Here is a 22,802-nt window from a genome sequence, read left to right on the forward strand (position 1 = left end):
GTACATAAGACAAAATTACTTCACGTAGCAAGCAATATTACTGCCCCGTGTTGATCAGTTATCAAATTAAGTAATGGATTAATTATAAAAAATTTAAAACAAAACATTTCTTAATGTATGATTCTACACACACACACACAAATTCCGTGTTTTTATTAAATAATGATTGCATTGTGTAAGTGCTTCATTTTCTATCTTTAATCAAATTAAATAATTGGTTAGTTGATTTAATGCAATAAAAATATTGAAAAATCAAAAATTTCCCATATGCTATGCATTAAATTGTATTTTGTTAACCGGCTATTAATTGTCTTTAAAGTCATCATGTATACAGTTAAAATAAAATTGGAATGAATGATAATTTTAGTGCATTCAAACCTCACACAGGAAGGCTGGAGAGGTTTCATTCCTGAATCTAAGAATTGTGAGGCAGACTTGTTAGCTACAAGACCACTGTGTTACCTATTTATATACATTTGCATTAAAATTAATCAATTTTAAAAATTTCCTCTGAACGCCAGTATTAAGTTGATTTAATGGTCATGCGTTTTCAATGACAGTGCTTTTTTTTTTGGGAGGGGAGATGGGTGGCTATTGGTGGTTGTGGCAACAGCATCACATCAAGGCAAATCCCTTAACAGAAGAATTGTGGTGACTACTGCATTTACAGCCACGTGTCTGAAAATTTTCATTACCGACATATTATAGATTGATAAGGGGCACAGCTGCATTGTGGCAACAATGAAACAAGTCCAGAATGTCATTCGTACTTTGCAGTAAAACAGGCATAAACACAGAGGTTAAGCAATAAAAACGATTTTAATGCAAAAAATATATATATGTTAAAAAACAAACAGAAAAAGACACCAGTTTAAGCTACTCTTCACCTGTAGCCGACTTAACTATTTCTGCTCTTTTCACACTGGCTGCCTCACGAAACTTTGTGATGACCTCATTACATTTTTTTTCCTGCAAGTGGAAGAAAACACTGTATTAGGTACACAGGCATTTTAGTAAAAGACAAAAAAAAAATCGAAATCACATTAAGAGTGTTAAACAAGTAACATACAGCTTTGCGGATGTTCATCTCCAGTTGCAGCTTGAAAAGCTCCTCCACGGTCAGATCTTCGACCCTTTTCTTCAGGGCCATGAAGTGGCAGGAAGGTGAGTGGGATTTGTGCTCTTTCCTGTCAAGAAATGGAGACACAAATAAACAGTCGAGGACACAATAATAAACGTTGAAAGAGAGAAAGAAAGAGTACAAAGACTACACAGGCGTGCAAAAGTGGACATAGAGCAGCTTAGCAATGTGTGCATCTTACTCTGGGTCGTCCTCAGGCTCCCAACCTTCCAACTCTTTGAGGCAAAAGACACACATGGCGACGTCTGGGCTGTTATCCGAAGGCGTGTGGATGAAGCCAGCCTTTGCCATCTGGAAACAAAATCATCAACATTTTAAGTTGATGACATTCTGGTCGCGGCAATATGGTCTTTAACTCTTCAAATCAAAATTCCCCTGCGCTTACAGAAAATAAACAAACGATAACGACATTATTCAAAACAGGTTTAGCTCTTTTTCACCCTTGTGATTGTGACCGATTTCGATTTTAAATGTGTTGCTATTTAACAGCTAACATGGTTAGCTCACGCTCTGACAACATACGTTTTCCGGTGTGCATTTGCAGTCTTCGTCGAACGGCCAACCCTTAAACGTCTGCAGCCGATTCTCGTAAATTAACATTTCAAGGCTTTCTTCGACAACCAGCTCCATTTTGTATAAAACTGCGATCTTTTGTGAACGACCGTTTCGCCACCGCGGTTTTCAAATTCCCGTCGCCTTTCGACAGCGTGTTTTGATTGGACGTCTTTCTTCTTCGTAAGTGCTCAAACACGGAAGTGTATCACGATTATCGTCACCTCGCGGTTACTTATTGGATAGGGTTAGCGTTAGTTGAACCAAAATAAAGCATTAACTTCTACCTGCAAACACTACAATAGAATCATCAGAGGCATTTTGCTTATTTTTGGGTGTTGTTCTTTTTTAAAATGCTTTATAAATAAAGCTGAGATGAGTTGGCATCGGGTCAAACAAAGCAAATACTGAAGTGGGAAAGGTAAAGTCAAATCATGATTTGTCTGATTAGATTTATTTTATTTTTATTTTTACAAGCTAAGGGGTAAAATATATATATATATATTAAGGCAATTTACAAATGTAAACATATATGCCTTGGTGGAAGGTTAAATAATTATCCAGTAGATGGCAGTGACGCACTTAAACGCCATTTACCAATTGCGATTAAACACTACGAGAAGAAGAATGTTCTTAATTGCTATTGGTCAGAATTCGACGCGCGGAACTTTGTGATTTTCCCATCCGGTGAAAACATCCTGCGTTCACTTTTGACACGAGCAACAAGAAATTATTATTTTTTTAATCCCATATTAGGGATATTATCGTAAACTCCACACATGTTTAATCTCCTCGAGTTGTGGTTATGGAAGGAAGATGTTCGGTTGAGACGCTGACAGAGTTTGCATTTTCTTCGGCGTCAAGCACCCTGAGAGTGGAATCCGATGTGTTCCTCTGCATTGGAGGCGACGAGGTTTATGTCTTCAATTGCCAAAACAGAGAGTTGAAGGCAAGTTTGTGATGTTTTTTTTTTTTTAAAAAAATATTGTTTACTGCAGGGGTTCTCAAAATTTAAGGGCATTTTTTTTTGTCACTGCTACAGTCCCCCACCCCAGGCAGTGATTGATTTCACAGCATCAAGTCAATTATATATCAATGAAAAATATCTTGAGTATTTGACTTGAATTTATTGATACAACTGTTTCGTCACCCTGCCTTACTAACAATTAAACTCCTCCAGGCCATCCTCATCTTTCCTGGTCTTGTAAGGGACCTGGTTGTGAATGAAGACAAGCAGACCCTCTACGTGGCCTGCTGCACTGGAGTTTACTGCATCTGTTTGTCATCTTTGCTGTCCAGGTTACACATTTTTATATCATGTGCTTGCATAGCAAAGCTTCAGCTGCGAATGACGTCCAGGAGCTGTTTAATACTTTGTAAAATATTTTACAAGGGGAATAGTGCTCAATTTTATGTCACTTTTACGTAATATTTGTAATTCCACTTCACGAAAGTGCATTAACCCGTGTTGTGACCATTTTTGGGCTTTTTGTTGGTTCTGACCAAGCCATTTCAAAATAAAATACTGCCCACAGGTTAAAGGTTGAAAAACACTGCCCTAATGTTAAGTGCTCTCTCTTCACCTCAGGGTTCAAAGCCTGGAAGCATCTTCTACTGTGCCTCATGTGAAAGTATCCTCCAAGCATCTTGTTATCAGAGAAGATGGGATATTAGCTCTACTTTTGGTCAACTCTGTGCTCTTGAACCTTCGTCTGACAAAAGCATCCTGGCTGTTGACGCGCTATAAAATATCGGAAGAGTCAACATTGAGTAGCTATGAAACACTCTGTTCATTTAAAGTGCCGTTGGTATCAGACTCGGCGCATCGCAGCACAGATGATTTGAGTGAGAGGAGGCCAGTGCTGTTTTGTGTCCACTCTACAGATTCACAATCCTCATCGAGTTTACCAAGTGGTCACGTCTACCTTGAGCCAGTCCTCTTCAAACTCCTATTCGGGATCGACGCAGCCCTAGCCAAATCGCCGGTTGTTTTTTGCGGTCTGCCGGACGGCCGTCTGTGTTTTGCCGCACATCGTGTTCCAGGATCACAGCTCAGGGTCCTCCACAGCCTGGAGCAGCCTGTTGTTTTTGTCGGTGCCTCCGCCGGGACCCGAACAGATCCGGCACGATGTTTGGTGGCACTGGGCGAACACGGCAAAGTTGTGTTGGTCACATCCAAGCGAGGAGGACCCGAAGGAGGCGGCGCCAGGGCTGCTTTTACCGAGATGTCTGCCCCCGGACCTGTGGTGTGTGCTTGTCTCCATCAACACCGCCTTTACTACAGTACTGGTTCAGACCTGCTGGTACTGGATCGGTCACTGGCCTTCACTGAAGAATCAGAGGCAGCAAAAGGAGAAGCGGGATCGCCGAAGAGAGCTGCTGCCCCTCAGAACGTCATCAGTTTGAATGTGTGTAGAGTCGTCACCTTGGCAGAACATGCAAGGAACACCGAAGGTAAGAAAACTCTGCTAATCATTCAATTTTGACTCTGGGGCCACCAAATCTCAAATGAAGTTCACCTGTAAAGGTGATTTAACAAATATATCCCTAACTTTTTATGAATATTATGCTTCATGTGCGCGTAGACGTTTCTGTAAAAAATATCACTATTTGTGTGCCAGGTAAAGTTGAGCTGCTGGGACTGTCCAGCAGGGGGCAGCTCCAGAGGATTCGCTTGCCTGTTGACTTGCAAGATGGAAAATGGTCCCATCGTCCTTCTTCACATGTTGGCCGCAGCATCAAAGATGTCCTCTCAGCTATTGGAAATGTGTATGAAAGGTACATCATGATTTGAAAGCCCTTGTGTTGATGTTCAGTTTGGCAACATTGTATGAGTCCTTTAAAAAATATGCTGTCAATTCTTTTTACATCCAACTATTGTCATTTTTAGGGATTATTATTATTGTTAGTATTATTTATTATAATACAATATACTAATAATTTATTATTATTATAAAGATGTTCAAGAAAAAAAAAAGTTATTGAAAGCTTTTTATTTGGTCGTATGCTGTTGCCATGGCGACGCGCTGTTTGCAAAGAAAAATGATGCTGTTTTTGAAGGTCTAAACTAGTCTAAACCAAGGCGAATGATCATGGCACTTTGAACCCACATAAAGCCTGGTAACTGATATTGTTCATTGTGAGAACGATGAATTTATTGCTTGGTGGAGCTTGAACAAAAACAATCGCAAATATGGAGTTAAAAAACAACAACTCAGAGACCTGGAAAAATGAAATAAAATCTATTGCATGAATAACAAAATGCCTTCTTTTTCTTTTAGAGCGTCGGTGCTGAAGGCGTCAATCAAATCCAGAAACCAAACGCTACAACGCCTGAATCAGGTGCTCAACATCAGCATCTTATTAAACAGCAGGACGCTCGCACCCGTTGAGGACAAACCAATCCGATGTCGCGCCGCTACCAGCTGGAGCACGTTGCTTCGGAAAGACACTTTGAATTTGAAATGCGTGCTGGAAAACGGAAGTTGTTATATTCTGGAGCGAGGCTGGACTTTAAACATCACCACGTCTTCTTTGTGCGACTCCACCAAAGGGCAAAGCCGCTCGACACATTATTCATTCCCTTTCCAGAATCTTCACCCGGGCGAGAAGTTTGAGATCTCCCTGCCGCTGGCTACCGCAGGAGACTGGTCGTTGCCGTGCGCTGTTTCCTGCTCTCTCGTTTTCTCGCCGTCAGATCTCCTCGGAGAGGAAACGGCGGCGACAACGCTGCCGGAAGGTGGTGTCGTTAGTCTACCGTTGAACGCGCTGACGGTGGATTGCTTGCACGCCCTGCGGCCGGTCGATCCGGCAGATGCGAAATCCCCACCTCGCGATGACGCCGTCCGAGCGTTTTTGGAATCGCGCCGCGGCGAGAGAGGGGATGCGATTGACGTGCGGCATTCTACGAGCATTAAGCTCTCGTCGCAATTAGTGAGGGACGTTTTGAAACTTCCGCAGGGAAGCCCGAAAGAGACGCCTGCGAACGCGTGCGTCTCGCTGCTGGACTGGCTCCTCTGCGAAGGCCACGAAGGCGTGACGATGCAAGGAGACAAAATGGCCGCCGACGGCTCGGCGGTCCATGCTCGAGCTCCGGACGGGTACACCGTAAAGCTGACGGCAAAAGAGGTCACATGCATAATTGATTCCAATTTAATAGCGCTACCGTAATTGTGACCGCGTGGCTTTTTCGTACAGGCTAACGTAGCAGAGGACAGTGCGATGAAGCAGGAGGATCCCCGGGACACGCTGCAGGTTCAGGTTGAGAGCTCCTCATTGGCAGCTGTTTGTGGAATGCACCATGCAGTCCTGCGGCGAGTACAGGTTACAAATTCTCTTTTCAGGGATGGGATTTTTCCGCTTTTTTTTATCTCCCCCAAAAAAAAAAATATTCCGATTTTTTAAAAAAAATTCTTTTTTAGTAGTTCATTGTGTATGCACATGACTCTGACAGATAACATCTTCTGCTATAACAAAGACATTTGTGGTACGCTCTAATATGAGTTACTTTTCATTTGGTCATGATACAATTATTTGTTCATGAAATTTGAACTCTTCAACATTATTTATGTGTTAACTTAGTAATCACATTAGTTAGATATGATGATATTCTCAGTGATAGTTTTTAAAAGCAAAGGCAGTCCAATGTTTTTGAATGTGACTGATTTTGAGTTGACTAAAACTGCCATTTTATATGGGATAGTTCAATATACATTGAAAATTTATGCTGTTGTTTTGTCTATTTCTTTGAATCTTTGCCCCCAGACCCCCGGCTAAATTTTCAGATAATTTCACTTTGGTCAAATCACATCCCTGTCTTTTGGATTTTGGTCACGCCCACAACAGAGCCTGGCATCCAATATCAAATTGACAAATAGCATTTGGCGCATTTCATTTATCGTCCACATGAGGAATGATTGATTCATATTATCCGAATTTTGTTTGTTTCATGTACTTTGATGCAGGATTTGTTGCAGAAGGTGCCGGAAAAGCCTCCTTCCTCAATCAAGATACAGAGTTTACGAGTGAGGGAGGCGTTGCAGCGCGCCGAGGTAAGACTTCATTAGGACTGACTGCAAAAAACTCACGTTGCAAATTATTTGCTCGACTTTTTCAGATCGGACAGAAATTCATTCAAATTATATGTCGAATTGCTCCAAAAATGATGATTTACAATATATTTGCCTAACTTTCTGTTCTCGTCCATCCCGACGTCAGAAAATGCTGCAGCAGCTCCAGCAAAGTCGAATCTCCTGCTCCTTTGGCGAGGGCGTGTCCACGGGCAAGGTGACGTCATGTCTTCTCAGTGTGTACGAAGAACTCAGAGGAAATGAAAATTCTCTGCTTATTATGTAACAGATGTCTCAGTTGAGCCAACACTGACTTTTAGCAATTGAACTGTTCTGGACTTGGGACCTTACCTTAAATGAAAAGAGCTATATTATTCCTCGGACCCGTTCCCGTTTATTACTACGTGACCCATCCGGCATTCATTTATTTAGTACTTGTCTTAAAGTCACGGGTCCCGGACTTCCAGCTGCTTTGGGGCGAGAGGCACCCTGGACTTGTTTTTAGCCAATAGCAGGCCACGTAGCATCCAGAGTATCCATCATTTTTTTTTTACAACAATACCATAAAATCTCCTCATAGGATAGATGGAATTGAGGTTCGAACACAGAACTTTAAAAACTGCGAGGCAGATATGACATATCCATTTGCAAGTGACTGTTTCATTTTTATTTTACAGTAAATTTCACATGTGCACAGAATTATCAGAAAATTGTATGAGACTCGAACCTTATTTTACATTTGTTCGCGTTGACTTGAAACAGAACTGAAAATGATATTTTTGGACATCAAAACAATGAGTTGAGGATGATTCTTTTTACAGCAGTGAAGTATGTTTTTCTTCTAATTACAGTGCAATAACTTTTATAAAGAAATCCAGCTAAATTCTTGCATGCTGTTTCTACAAATGACGCAATAAAAAAAAAAGAGTGTTGAAATAACAAATTGACTGGACATTTTAAAAATCCAGCTGACACACAAAGTGCACTGGTGGGCAAAACTTCGATATTCCAGTAGGGGGCAGCATATTACTGTAAAACTGGGGTTTTCGTCTAGTCAAGTAGGCAACAACACGGCGGGCTGTGGAAAACTGAACGGAAATTCTTGTTTTTGAACAAATGCTGAATGAAGTTCATTTTAAAAAAAGATGACATGATTTTTTGTTGTTGTCATGCACCATATGTTATATATTTTTTAAAATTAGTAGTAGGAACTTTTACAAATCTGCAACAACATTAGACTGACTGTTTTTACTTATAGTACATACATTTTTTTAATTTATAAGTTTTGTCTGTATAAGAGTTATAATCGTTTGGGAGTTTTAATTTTTTAGTTAGTTTGTATTTTATTTTAACTTTTATCATTTGAGTTAGTTTTATTCGTACTTGTTTTATTTATTTATTTTGATTTTTTTTTTTGTATTTTATCTATATTTTTTAAAATTCTTAGTTTTGGTTTCGATTTTTAGTATTAGTTTTATTTTATTTTCTGTGTAATATTTGTCGAGTGCAAGATTAAGTAAAACAAAAGATCAAACATACAATAATATTGAAATCTATACATTTAAAATGAACCCTGAAGGCTGATTGATCTCATCCAGAAAACAAATGACATTTTCGCTAGAATTATAGTGAATTTTAATAACGCAAGATGCAGTTTTAGTTAGTTTTTGTTTTATTAAAATATATATATTTTAATTTTGTTAATAATTTTCTAACCTCCAATTTTGGGTTTAGTAGTTTGATAACCTTGCGTTCATGCGTTTTTGTTTAGTTTTTTTTTTTCACAACTAAAAAACAGTAAATAATAAAAAAAATCTTTAAAAACAAAAAACTAATGACTTTCTGCTGATGTTTATGGTACATTTCAGTCACACAAATTGTAATGTAATCTGTTAAAAAAAAAAAAAAGCGAAAGAAGAAAAAACCCAAAGTGTGATTTCATACAAATTGAAATAAAAGAAGAAAAACAGCATTATTGTCTGACTTATAAAAGGGAAAAAGAAGCATTATTGAGGCAAAATACATCATTTTCCCTCAGAAATTATTATTGCACAAGGTAACATTGGTAATGGTAACACTGGTTGGAGTTGCCTAAACCACAACAGGGAGGACTGCAATGACTCTATTGCTCGCACGTAGCGTGTTAGTTGCAGTGCAGTACAATCTACAGTTTCCCGAAACCTGACCTCATCTGCTAATAAACTCCGTGGGACAGTTGTACCACACTAATGAGGAACCGTGTCTAAAAGGTGACCTCCATTCTCCCTCAAATGACCCCCGTGAGTGGCAAGCGTCATTACACGTCGCACGAAAGCACCACTTTGTTTCCTTGAAGGAGAAACCACGAGGGGAAATAGATTACTGTATAGTTCCCGCCTTTAAAAAAAAAATCGAAAGGGTTCCTCATGATGTGAGGCAACCATTTGAATTAATTGGAATAAAAGCATAAGGGCCTCTTTGCAAAATCCATCCTGTACTTCAAAACTTCCATTTCTAGACACTGCCCCCCGTCTCCATGACAACAGAACCGACAGCGAGGTCACAGGTACGTTTCGGTCCTCTTGTTAATACTCCCACAAGGCCGAGCTGCTGAGGCCGAGTCCGTCTGCTTTCAGCGTGCCTCCCTGGTCTCCGCGCAGATAGCGGCCGTTCCCGCTGCGGATGGCCAGGCGGCCTCGCTCCAGGAGCTCCACGCCGAAATCCTCGGGGACTTCGCCGTCCGAGCACACCAGCCCGGCGCCGTCGACGTACCAGAAGCGGCCGTTCGCACCTGCGGGGTAAATGCAACGCGTCACACGGGAGGTGAAATGTGATTGGCTGGCAAGCAGGGAATTCAGACGTCTGTCACGTTAGTTCTTCGCGACGAAATAATTCTGCTGAGTCGGTCTTTTTTGTGCCGACCTTGAATATGGTAGGCGCCGTTGCGGAATTGCAGGCTGAAAATGTCGTAAACGGATCTGCTGGCATCCAGAGTGTTGGAGTTTTTGTGGTGGCAGATGAAACCGTTCTCCCCGCGCAGGATCAACACGGGCCGGTTGATCAGTTTCAGGCTGAGCTGCTCGTCCTTCCCTGACAAAAGATGACAGCGACTTTACAAAAGGGAGCGAATTTCATAGGGAATAGGACAGAGGGTGTCCAAACTGTGACTGGGGGCCATTTGCAGCCTGCCTTCCATTTTTTTGCGGCCCGTGACATATACTCAAAATAAGGTTTGGCACGGCCAGCATTTATTTCTTAATTTCTTTCTTTCTTTCATTTCTTCCTCTCCTTTCTTTCTCTCTCTCTTTTTTTCTCCTTTTCTCTTTTTCTTTCTCTAGTTCTGTCTTTCAAAAAAGGGGAGTGAAAAGTGTCAGTGTCAAAAGTTTGTGGGTTTTGTTATGCTAACGACACGCAAAGACAAAAAGAAACTGACGACTAATTACTAACTAAAAGAGTACACATTTTCTTAATTACGGTGAGTAAAGCTAATAAGCAAAAATGGTCTCCATTTTATGCTCTCCTCAAGGTCCAATTAATGATCTGACAAAATGTCAGCTTACTACAGATTTCTCTTGTTTTGGTTCTCATTTTGGAAATCAACATAAGACAGGGACGGATCTTTTTTTTTTTTTGTGGGCCACACGGCTGCTGACCCAACTCCAACCCCAACATTTTATTATTATTTTTATTATCCTCGCAGGAAAGCTACAATTTACGTATAAATAATATGAAACCGCTTTGAAGATTGGTTTTTACCATTCTTAATAAAGTAAATGTAAAGAATTACAAAACGGCCCTTACTATGGAAGCTGCATTCACTTTTTGGACTTTAAAAAAAAATTATTGAATATGTTTATGAGATTATTTTTTTTTCTACATCCTTATACTTTTCTGTATGTCTGAAGAAAATGTTTGGACACCCCTGCAATAAGAAGTAAAAAAAAAAAAGAAAAAAAAGTGTCTCACCTATGGAATCACTGACAGCCAGTAACTGTCCATTCTTCTTGGTGCAAATATATTTCCCATTGTTTGCTTTTAACGCCATCTTGTGATCAAGCCACTCCATTGCAAACATGCTGTTTGCTGAACTGCAATTTGGCCCAAAAATGCAAAAACATAAGTTTTTTTCCATTGGCTTACTGTATTCCCGTACAAAGTGCCCTCTGGTTTATTTAATAAAAACGTGTAGTCTTGACATTTAAACAGGTGAGTCCGAACGAGAGCATCACTCACACTTGCGTGGCCGTACTCTGGATGCCTCCGTGGGCCACCAGAGCCCAGTAGTTCCCTTGACTGGTGCGAAAAGTACACTTCCTGCTCTCCTTGTCCATTTCCATCTGAAACGTCTCCATGTCCGTCTCGTCTTCCTGGTTGGCGGCGAGGCTTACTCCTGGGACAGGAAGAGCAATGTTCCATTAGAGAAACAATACTAAACGGTGGGAAGTAATGAAGTACAATAGTTACAATGACAAAACGTTTTTGCTCTGCAGTAGTTTGAAAACCACTGACTTGGAAACGCTACGATCCAATCAGAGCTTTTTTTGCACTCGACAGACAGATTGTGCAGGCCTAAACCTTTAATTAGATGCATAACACAATATCCCCAATGAATATTCTTAATCCCTTAACAACGGCCCGCTTATCTCTCGCTTCTTTCTGGTCATCCTTCTCTAATAATCTTCTCTTTCTCATCACCCCTGACCCCCTCGAACCCCCACCTTCGCCCCCCGTAACTCCACCTTTGGGGCCCGCCTATCTGCCCTCTTTCACAGCTGGGTTCGGATATAATCAGCTTTCGAGTGCTGCCCCTCAATCCCTTCAATAAAAGCAAAAAAAAAAAAACAGGAAGAGCGGAGGATTTATAGGTTCCACACTTTGCAGGATGTGCAGATAATTGGCAACGCCACTCAAGTCTCAAGAAGCGAATGATCAAATGTAGGCAGAACAAGCTGAAAAAATGAAAGTGCATTTACGTTAATAAGCTATTTTAGGAAAGGGAAGAAGAGCTTTTCGGAAGTCTGAAAGGTTATATTATGTATAAATGTATTGCATTTATTCAGAAAAGAGATTTGATATAATGACAAAAATAAGGGTTGCTATTTGACAAATGTTGGCCTTGCACATTTTTAAACTAAAACATGCAATCAATATTTTCGAGTGATTTTCTTTTTCTGAAAAAAATAATGTGTGACATCATTCATATAACATATATTAAGTATGCAATACATGATAGATTTGGGGGGGGGGAAGTCTATACCAATATTGGACATTTTATATCATGATGTACCACAATAAAGATATTTTTAGTCTATCAAAAATATACACCACACTATGACTTGCTTATCTTTTCTCACTTTATTTTGAAGTGATATTAAACAGATATTTTAATATACTTTTATTCTTCTAGGCCACTCCTCCTGGCTGGCGTGCACCATAACTTAATTTCTGGTTTTCACCATAGCGTTAGGTTAGCTTTAGCATTTAGCATGGCTTCTCTGTCTTTCCCTCTGTTAACTACTACTTGCAATCCCTTTGTGAGAACGATACTTGTAAAAAGTGTATCTTATTATTGTTATCATTGTGACTTAGGAGCGAAACCGCAAAGTATTTAGCCACAGTATTTAGCCACAGTATTGGCTAGCAGAAGCTTGTTGCTAGCTGCAGCTAGCTGCTGTGGTTTAGCACTAATCTCGCCTCGACCTGCCGAATACAGAGAAGCTTTTTCTTACAGTTTCCGCTGTTTAAATTCGTGGTTCTCACTTTTGCTATTCATTGTGTTGTGATGAGGTGCAAAATGCTCATTTAGACATTTGAAAATTTCTATATGAAAATGTTTAATTCAAGCCTTATGTAGTTTGAAGGAGCCAAGGTACATTTTTTGTGAATAGTTTTTAATAATTAGGGGTTTGTTGTTTGTTAGTTCTTTCTGAAAGTAGTATTTGTGTCGTGTTTTCACCCACCTTGTTATTTATTAATTTTCATTACCTGTTAGAATTAATTTTGCACCGTAACTTCATGTATGGTGGATTACCACTTTCGTGGTTTGTTGTTCGGTGCCCCCTGGTGGCTGTTGTGTGGAACCGTACCTGTATAGTAAATGAAAGCTTTTGTCCATCAATTGACATTTCTAATGTTATTATTGGCCAAACTTTTCTATTGTCAAAATCATTTCACATAGCATTTTCTCCCCTAATTATTTTGAGGTCGCAACATATGCAAATTCCAGAAACCACCACTATTTGACAGGCAGAACAACTTATAGCTCACCCAAAAGGTACCTAATTAACCTATGATGTAAAATACGTGTATATAAAGTTACTGTATTTTATAGCCACCATCACGCAGTCTACAAAGGCTATATGGATGCAAATATTGAATAATCTAACGTATACCTTCCCCCTTTTGAAAGATTGTATTTGTTTTCTGATTTTTCCAGCGGCTTCTGACTTCAATTGCACGTGGAAGCGAGAAAAGCGAGAGTGTGACGACACGTAACAAAGATGTCATGCTAGCTGAGCAACCTGGACACGTTAATGCACATCTTATTAATTCGCGATAAATCAGGCGTCAGCGGGGGGGGGTCTCACGCAGCCGTGACTCATCGTTGATATGAAGTGCGTTTGAAGCAGACATTCCCGAGGAGGACTCTTCTCGTATAGATTCTTCCATCCTGAGTCAATGTCATGCTTTGTCTGCCTATTCCATGTGTCCCATTTCACACTAATTCAACCCAGAAATGATCCTCCGTCAGGGCTCAGCTGGACCTCACAGCCGCTACGCCGCAGACGGGCGAAGGACGGAGGAGGAAACGGAGAACGGCGAAGAAAGAGATTGGATACACTGAAATCTAAGGAACCAATCTGAAGATATCAATACCTCTCCTGATGGCCGTCACAAGGCCTGGCCAAGCATACGGAATGAGGCCTCGTCATCACCGTCGGCCGTGATCAGGGCTCAAGTAGGTAAGCTAGGTTTGGTTGTTTGCACTCTCGTAGCTCAGATGGAATCTTTGCATTGGGCTCGGTTTTGGATGCGACCCCAGAACCGGCTCCACTTTCCGCCGTTGTCCTACCTGCAGTCTGAAAGTGGAGCAGGCCCAACTAATCCATCAGCCATGGATGGCTCTGGCATCTATTATTAATGGCAAGCTGATGCCACTATCCCCCTGACTCGTTTTTTCTTCTTTCTCCCAATCTGTTATTCTTCTCCGCTGCATTTTGTCTTGCTCCTTTCATTTTTACTTTCTTTTTTTGGGCCCACTCTAACTGACGTCGCCCCTACTCAACAGGCCCCTCCCTCAAATAACAATGAACAGACATTACAATTTACAATATCAATAATACAGTATTTCCATCCGCTTCAACAGAGAAAGATGATTTGAGTTCCGAGCATTTTTTTTTATTTAAACCACCCGCCCCGCACAAACAAACAAGTCGTAGAAAATGAATGTTTGGATGCAATAATAATCTTTCACACACATCACCATTAGCGTGAATGAATAAATAACAATATACTGTTTGTATTATCATTATCTACAAGATCTACCTTAATAACATCCAAGCATCTTATATAACTGCACTTGCTTAGTCCATTAGCAAGAAGCAGCACAAAGTGAGGTCAGGTGACTGCGGTTCTCAAGTCCTTCGAGAATCCCCCACAACACGTCGTCTACTTTCTTGTCCGCTTTCTCTTTCACTTCCAGCTCCTTTCGTCATCGCAGTAAATGTATACTTGCCTGCTTTACTCTGCTAACGCAACAATTCATTTTTCAATTGGCACCCAAGTCACCCAAATTCCTGAGTTATTTGGGCCGTATAACTCAATTTATTAAAAAAATAATAATAATCTTGTCAAAAGTTTAAGTACAAATGACTGAAATAACTCTTTGCAAAAGTGTGCACACCCCCTGTAACTCTGACGTGGCTCTTCAGAATTAACCAATCACATTCAAACTCATGTTAAATAGGAGTAAGGACACACCTGCCTCCCACAGATTTGAAATCTACTTGGGTAGGTGGACTCCGCGCCGGGGTGGCGGGGGGTATGGTGTCAGTCCTGTTACTACGTCTCCTCTAGCTTACGATCCACAAGTGAGTGACGGCGAACTAACGTTACATGCGGTATATCCGGTCGCAACACGTTCTTTTTTTCTTTTTAAATACATTTTTAATAGATTTTCTTGAAAACTTCGCGAGTTTACTTGGGTAGCCCACCTAAGTATTAATGTGGTGTGGGAAACACTGATATATAGTGCCTCTAATTAACCCCAATTAAGCTCCGATGTTCTAGTAGGCTTTTTTTGTGCTATTTTATTGAGGTTTTTCTTATACTACAAAAGCCTGGCATTTAAACAGGGGTGTGTAGACTTTTTATATGCAGTGCCTACAGTTAAGGTTTCGCGACAGTTTGTATTTCCATTTCCTTTATTTCCTAAGCGGCCGGCGTTGCGAAATGGGCTGCGTTCCACTTGACTGTATTGGTAAATGAATACCGCTATGGGCAAGTGTTTGTTTGCGATGCAGGGTGGGGAAAACTTGCGCTCCAGGGTCACATTTGATTTTTAAAGGTTGGGTGGGCATTCGTGTCGATGAGGTAAAAAAAAAAAGTCAAATGATTTCTTTTCAGACAGTATACATATTTTTATATATTTATTATCAGTATTTGTTATTTTGTGAATTAATACACCTTTCTCTTTTTATTATTATTACATTTTATTATCTGCAATAAATTAATTGACCAAATGAATAAAATAAATAAAAAATAAAAGATGAATAAATACAAAATCAATGCAATAAAAGTTTAATTTCAGTACTCTTGGTAGCATAAATACTTAAAATGGAGTCGGTTGTCCGCCCCATATTTACTTCTTGAGCGTTTCCTTGATTTTCCGCAGCATTTTTATTACAAAGTCAACGGTCAGTGGGTTAGGTTAGATTAGGTGACTCAAGAGGGAAAGAAGCTTTTGGCCGGGGGAGGGGGGGGGGAGCTTGTATTTCTGAAAGCAGACTCTCTCTTTACCTTCCAGGAACTGGGGACTAACTTTCATCAATAATTCAACACACTTCACCTCCCCACTCGCCACACGGAGACATTATGTTAGTGTGTGTGGGCGTGCGTGATCGTGAAAGATGAAGCTTTTGTTTGTGTGAAACAAGCGGATGCAGTAAGAGAGGAGAATGTACTTCAAGGCATGATGCAAGGATGGAAATGTACACTTATTAACGTGCGGAGAGCTGCGCCGCGCTCTCCGCACGTTCGCAGTCCTTCCCTTCAACCAATCAATTTAACGCGCTCCCAGTCATTTGCTTTCTGTCGGCAGCTCCCACCGCTAACCAGGAACAATGAGCCGGGCCCCAGATTGGGTTTCGGCAAGTAACGCGAGCCCGCAGACAAGAATACGCAGCCAGCGGTTGAGCACGCTGACAGTATGCTAATCCGTCCCCAATCAGACCAGCCCCGCGTGCCTTTCAACCATCAGCGACGGAACACTTAGCAACCACTTGTAGCGCACTTCGACTTGGATGTCAACCGAACCCCCGCAATTGCGATATTTGGAGTTTTGCGCACGCATCAAAGAAACACGGCCTTGTTTGGGTCAAGAATGGACTTTGAAGCTGATGTGGAGCAGCTGTAATCCATCAACGTTGCGGCGCGCTGCCTTGTCCGCCCGCTGATCAAATAACCCACTTCAACTGCCCTGTGACGAGACCAAAGCATAAATACATAATGCAATATCAACACAATTCTGCGACGTGCAATATAGGTTACAAGCAGCTGTTTCAGTAAACCCAGCGGGGGGGAAAAGCAAAGAGTGTTAACGGCATTAGCCAGCAAAGCCAGGACAGGAAAAGCAATAGTTTTTTTTTTTTTTTTCAAAAAAACGTACATTTATGATTGATTATGTGGTAAAAGATTTGGAAAACAATGCTGTGCTTTCACATCTTGGAACAATACAGATTCACATAAACATTTTTTTTAACCTACCTTTTGTTCATCTCTGAAAAATTTCCAGAGTAGATGTATTTTCTAAAATGTCACGCAAATGAAGCCAAAGCTTTGTCTAAATAGGAAACTAGTATGTTGAAGTGATATATCTCGACTGAGAAACAAGCTTTGTATGTCGGGGGCGGAGCTAAGTTTAGCCTGGGTTGGTTGAGTCTTTTTACCACAAGTGCACATTTTCTAAATCATTAGGGCAATGTTGTTAAAATAAGTATGAAATCATATTAAACAATTTTAGGATCGTATTTTGTGCTGTATTTACAGCTAAAACTATGAATATAGATATTTTTGGAGGGTGCCAATTATTTGGGCTATAATATGAAAAATATCTTTCTTGAAGGATGCACAATCATTTTGTGTTGAATGTTTGCATATGATTAAGACAAATCGTAATGGACTAGCATAAACATATTGCTAAATAGAAAATGTGCCTCCAAAACATGGCATTCTGATTAATATTGTGTTTGTGGAATATGAATTGAAACTGAAAATGACATCACATGTGCCTAAGGGCTCACTTTGCGAAGGTCACATGATCAAACCCAGAAAAAACAGGTGGGCTGTGACAGTCATTACCTGAGCCCTTCGGCACTGTGATGTCATTTTCAGTCGACAGCAGAGGGCGGTATAGTGTCAAAATGGCCGCCCACTCAAGTCGATTTTTCTGTTAAATGCAGCTGGAGTTCAGATGACTTTGCGCGAGAAGCTGGGTTGCACCCTGGTCTGGTCGCCAACCAATCACAGCGACACTTATTCACACCTACGGGACATTTATATTCTTCAATCATGCATGTTTCTGGAATTTGGATCGAATAATTCTTTTTTATTTATTTATTTATTTATTTTCTGGAGAGCTCAGTATTGTTCATTTGGTAATTTTACCGATTTGACGTCATCATCATTGCTCTCCTTTTTTTTTTTATAAATTTTTAATTATTTTTTGGGGGTATTTTTCTGGGGGGGATCGAATTCTGTTGCGTTTTACCTACCTTGCCTCATAGAAACGTATTTCCCATTGGCTGCCATCAGAACCACCTGCGGGTGGCTCTCCTCCAGGTCAAACAGTTCGTCCTTACCCGGTTTCGAACAGCGGCCGGACCTCAAGGTACCATTCGGGCCCATCGGAGACAAGTACTTCCCCTCGCAATCTTTGAAAGCCAACTTCCCGCACTTGAGCTCCAGCGTGTACGTTGTGGTCCTGCCGCTTTGCGCCACAAGCTTCCCGTCATTGCTGAGGAAGCGACTGTCGCAGGTCTTCAGGCAGTACTTCCCGTCCTGGTAGACCAGAGTAAGGATCGCAGCCACACCCCAGGGAACGTTCATATCCACCGAGATCTCGCCGTCCTCCGCCGACAGGTGGGCGTAGCGCTTGCGGGCCACCGACAACAGGTTGGCCTGCGGGTGCAGAGCCAGGTGCACCGCCCACAGCTCGCCGTCGCCGATACCCTGGGCAAAGCAGGACAGGTGGTCCCGGGAGCCGCCGAAGAAGCGGAGGTGCCGCTGGGATTGAAGAGCCCAGCGGCCGTCCGACTGGGCCACGATGAGGAAGCGGCAGTCCGGGTGGCGGTCGTCTGCTTCGCAGGTCACCTTGCCGTCCTTGTCGGAGGCCAGGTAGCGTCTGAGGTGGCTGCGCAGGTAGACCACCCGGGTGTCCTGGGAGTCCTGCTCTAAGGTCCAGATCTGCTTCTTCTTCATGCTTGGAGCTGATGCATTGACCTGGTACACAAAGACAGATTCATGTTAGGCATATTTTGTTTGACTTTTTCATAGATACTGAATGCGGTCCTTCATTGCTTGATCTGTGACGAAGCGTCTGCAACAAATTTTTTCAGGATAGTTTAATTCATTTGCATTTGGCTGCGTCGCCTGGTTTGGGTCGGACCTTAGTAATTGATTGGACTCCAGGTTGGCTAGCTCCTGACTCAGATTAAATGTTGGAGAAGTCAATGTCCAAAATCCAGTCAGTGGGCTATTTGCGGCATTGGTCTCGGTGTTATTGTGTCAAAAATGTTTGGACAACTCTGGCTTTGGGATCCACATCGTTTTTCCACCCTGCAAAAAACCTAAGCGCTTATGCTCGTACCCCAGACGTAAGACTGAACAGGTAAGCGCTGGTCGCGTCAGATTTTTTTTTTTCAAACCTTGAAGCCAAATGTCTCAGCAGTGAGGTAGCGACCTTCGTGGTTGATCAGACCAAACTGAAGCGTCAGAGGGTGATTCCCGTTGGACGGCATTTTTGACCTGTAAGAAAACCACAAGGAAGATGTTTGCAAGATTTGTAAGGTCAGATGTTGGACCTGTGAAAGGGGCGTGGACAACAATCTCGGTTGGAGTTCATATCTTAAATTCCCACAAAGTTGTTAGCAGTTGGAGGTTTTCCTTCTTTTACAGACAGAGAGACCCTCTACCTCTGCGGTTCTTAACTTGGGTTTGATCGAAGCTCGAGGGTTCAGAGAGTCAGTCTCAGGGGTTCGGCGGAGGGTCCACTTGCGATGTTAAGTCATGTGATTTCTTTATTATTGTAATCCCTTCATACTTTGTCGAGCAAAACGAGGAAGTGGTGGGATGACTATGAAACGTATGGTGTTCCACAGGGTTCAATTCTGGGTCCTCTGCTGTTTTCGTTGCATCTGCTGCCCCCTGGGTTCCTTTTTAAGAAAACAGTGGTGGTTGTTTTAAGGCGCTCTAACTGCATGATACATTTAGGTTGAACTTTATGGCCTTAAGGAAAGTCAGTCGTTCATGCTGCTATTTCCAATTTGTCTACATCTGCCCTTTATTTGATGCAGTTGTCAAACTTAAAATAATTGTTTCAGTCCATAGTGAGAAAGAAAAATAAAGTTCCATTTTATAAATTAATGGAAGTTGTTACAGTTAATTGCAGCGCTGACAAGGTAGATTTCCTAGATTTGACAAAATTAGCAATGACTCATGCCGTTGCGGGAGAATTAGCAGTTAATTTAGATTTATTCCTTTCTTTGTAGCACTCTGCTAAATCAACAGGGGCAGAAAAAAAAGAATGGAGGTGATGTCATGGGGAGTGATGAAATGCAAACATCGCTAAGACAGGAAATCAATTCATTAAGGTACAGCGTATAAAGCTCTCTGGAGACCGCCAAATTCCTGCCCCCACCCACTGCTTTCACGATACAGTTTTCCAGCCACAGCCTCCTAATTTACTTACTGTGGTTTTGTGGCTTCCTCTCTGCTGTTCCTGCAGCTCTAATTCCAGCTCCCAGATTTAAGAGGCTTCTTTCGCCAAGTGACCTGTTGTAATTCCTGCCTTCTTTTTTTTTTTTTTGACGTCTCCTCGTCCTTGTCGTTCCCCCCCCCCCCCAGCCCCGACTCGCCTAATCGGGTCAGACGCGACGAAGGCTTCAGTCGACCTCCTCAATCGAGAGCCCGTCGTCAGCCTCTCGTGCCGCGTCGACTAATTTTGCTTCTCGACCGCTTATCTCTTCGTCTTCAGCAGTGCCCTCCCCCCCTCTCTCGCCTGTCGAACGCCGCCGAGTTCTCGTCCGGCCCGGATCACCTTCTTGACTTCTTCACCCCGAGGGTTCATTCGCTTGGTATCCCATTTTTCCAGTCGTCTTCTGCTCATTTTCCGACAGTGCGGTTTCTTGTTTCTGCGCCCTCTGACCTTGTTCCTCTACCTCCTCCAAATCCACATTCCTTAAGTGTGACCGGTGCCGAAGAACATCCTCAACCATCCAAGGACTCCGTTCCCTGAATTATCTATCACAAAAGGATGCTCGCCTTAAGCCTTCCCGTCACCTTCCCCGGCTGACATAATCTTGCTTTTCTCGGACTCTTCTGCTCTTTTTCTCAACTTTGCTCTGTTCTTTGCTCTCTGGCGCATAAAGACAGGTAAGTAGAAGAAACACATGCACAGGCTGAGAGTAACCAGAGCACTCCTTGTGCCTGCTTTCCTAGAGCTCCCCTTACCCTCTAACACAGAGGGTTGAGTTACACACCTTCTCTGATTGCACACTCTTCGGGGTCAGCTCTAATAGGACCAAGGGGCAGACTTTTGTGTATGAAATCCCCCCCCCCCCCCCCACCACCCCCAGTCCGAGTAATCAGCCTCACCAATCAGCCGATTGTTAGACTTCTTCGCCAAGTAAACAGTCGTGTCTGTTCCCGAATCCGTTCTAATCCTCAACCCAATCATCTCAACCTGGCTAATCTACCGGCATTGCCCCGCCCCTGCTGTTTGGCGACGCTCATTCCCACAAATCATAGAAACACGCGTATGAGGTCAGTAAACGGTAATCTAAGATTTGCTCCTCGTGACCTGGATGTATACCCCTAATATATACGTATACAACTAACTCTTTCATATAGAATATGCCCTTGCCTCCAAAGCAGCACCTATCAAGACAATTACATTTATATTGTCATTACAGGATTGCATAGTTACAATGGATATAAAAAGTCTACACACCCCTAGTTACAATGGATATAAAAAGTCTACACACCCCTATTCAAATGCCAGGTTTTGTGATAGAATAAAGTTAGACCAAGATTAAATCGTTACATGATATCACCTATAGCATATTCATCTTAAGACGGAAAGTAAAAATAAACAACTGACATAAAGTGGTGGCAAAAGTGTGCACCCTCGTCAAAATTCCCGCACCCCATTCAAACTCACGCTGACTGGGAGTTGGCACACACCTGTCGCCACCTAAAGTGCCACCGATTAACCCCAAATAAAGTTGTTCTAGTAGTATTTCTCTGACTTTTTTCTTGCAGAAGGTCAAAGGTTGCGTGCTGACGTGGAACTGTTCCTCCGGCATGTCCAAGGCACCGGGTCCAACTAAAGAAAAACAGCACCAAAAGCCTGATGCTGCCACCATGCTGAACTGAAGGTATGACGTTGTTTTGGTGATGAGTGTTGTTGTTACCCAAAAAGTTCAAACTTGGCGGCCTTAACACATTTTCCCCACACACGTTTGGGAGACTTTGGTTTACATCACAAAAGCCTGGCATTTAACTAATTTGCTCCCAAAAACGTCTAAATATGTTTTATTTTTTTGTTTTAAATGTCCCAAAGACGTATTTATACGTTTTTTAAATGTTTTTTTTATGCTAGAGCATACAGAATGCTTTGATGCAGCCTCTCAACTGCAAAGAACGGTTGAAGAAATGGTAGTTATTACACAAACGGCCAGCACGTCGAGGCAGAGCAAAAGAGATCAACCAGGGCCATGTTGGGAAAAAAAAGCTAATTTACTCACAGTTCTAAATAGATTTGTAAATAATGATGAAATTTAGCTATACTGTAATGCTAATTTCTGCAAAACGGAAACAAATAGAAATATACTTTTTTTTCCCTGATGAAAGAAGAGACTCTAATATTTCTTTTGGTAGGTTCCATGTTTTTATAGCAATAGAACACAATAATCTGTGGGCGTCACTTAATCAATCCAAATCCAGTAAAACAGCTGGGAGTGAAGGGGATTGCTTCAGTGAAAATAGCTGGGAGTGAATAAGTTAAACAAGGGGGTGTGTAGACTTTATATCTGGCGTAAATAAGAAAACCTCCCATATGCATAGCAGAAAATATGTAAAATAGTTTATTTTAATAATGGAATAATAATTTGTGACTTTTTCATATAGTTATAACAAATTTAATTAAAATTAATTTGGCAATTATTTATTTAACAATATTGTTTATTTTACCAATATTTTTATTGTATTATTAATTTAATGACATAAATAGAAAGAAAGTGAACTAATCAACCAATTTTAAGAAAAATTTGTTCTAAATTAATTAATGTAATTATTGTAATTGTAATCAATCACAAATATTGTATTATAGGAATACTGCCCAGTGGCTCAGATTAAAGACCGAAATGTAAAGTCTTGGACCTTAGCCAAGATTCGAACCCCAAATCTCAAAACGGCGAGGCAGACATGCTAACCTCTAGTCCACAGGATTCTGCTCCTCTGTGATAAACTGATCTGCATGGCAACCGCAATTAATTAGGAAACACATTTGAATGCTTTGAATCCCCTTTTCATTAAACGCAGACATTCACACTCGTGTCGTGTGC

General features: G+C 41.5%; 3 protein-coding genes across 3 annotated transcripts in view; 1 reads left to right on the plus strand and 2 right to left on the minus strand.

Annotated features, from left to right (window-relative positions):
- Window positions 1-196: 196 nt before the first annotated feature.
- On the minus strand, window positions 197-1,881 carry birc5a (baculoviral IAP repeat containing 5a). The gene is made up of 5 exons (XM_077551138.1): window positions 1,664-1,881; window positions 1,323-1,432; window positions 1,070-1,187; window positions 875-969; window positions 197-207 (listed from the first exon to the last, which is right to left on the minus strand). The coding sequence occupies exons 1-4, from the start codon at window positions 1,769-1,771 to the stop codon at window positions 877-879; spliced, it is 429 nt and encodes a 142-aa protein (XP_077407264.1). The 5' UTR covers window positions 1,772-1,881; the 3' UTR covers window positions 197-207; window positions 875-876.
- A 425-nt stretch (window positions 1,882-2,306) lies between these two features.
- Window positions 2,307-7,697, plus strand: faap100 (FA core complex associated protein 100). Its single transcript, XM_077551304.1, has 8 exons — window positions 2,307-2,642; window positions 2,874-2,992; window positions 3,282-4,147; window positions 4,315-4,471; window positions 4,975-5,821; window positions 5,891-6,016; window positions 6,658-6,744; window positions 6,911-7,697. Exons 1-8 carry the CDS (start codon window positions 2,499-2,501, stop codon window positions 7,046-7,048), a joined length of 2,484 nt encoding a protein of 827 aa, XP_077407430.1. The 5' UTR covers window positions 2,307-2,498; the 3' UTR covers window positions 7,049-7,697.
- A 106-nt stretch (window positions 7,698-7,803) lies between these two features.
- The window catches only part of fscn2b (fascin actin-bundling protein 2b, retinal), a 34,147-nt gene continuing 19,148 nt past the window's right edge, over window positions 7,804-22,802 (minus strand). Inside the window, exons 4-9 of the mRNA XM_077551305.1 lie at window positions 18,885-18,984; window positions 17,733-18,459; window positions 10,975-11,131; window positions 10,708-10,829; window positions 9,664-9,831; window positions 7,804-9,532 (exon numbers count right to left, since the gene is read on the minus strand). Of these exons, the coding sequence (XP_077407431.1) occupies window positions 9,327-9,532; window positions 9,664-9,831; window positions 10,708-10,829; window positions 10,975-11,131; window positions 17,733-18,459; window positions 18,885-18,977 (1,473 nt within the window). The 5' untranslated portion in view covers window positions 18,978-18,984 and the 3' untranslated portion in view covers window positions 7,804-9,326. The remainder of the gene's footprint in view (window positions 9,533-9,663; window positions 9,832-10,707; window positions 10,830-10,974; window positions 11,132-17,732; window positions 18,460-18,884; window positions 18,985-22,802) is intronic.

This window comes from Vanacampus margaritifer, chromosome 18, assembly GCF_051991255.1.
Source record: "Vanacampus margaritifer isolate UIUO_Vmar chromosome 18, RoL_Vmar_1.0, whole genome shotgun sequence".
NCBI lineage: Eukaryota > Metazoa > Chordata > Actinopteri > Syngnathiformes > Syngnathidae > Vanacampus > Vanacampus margaritifer.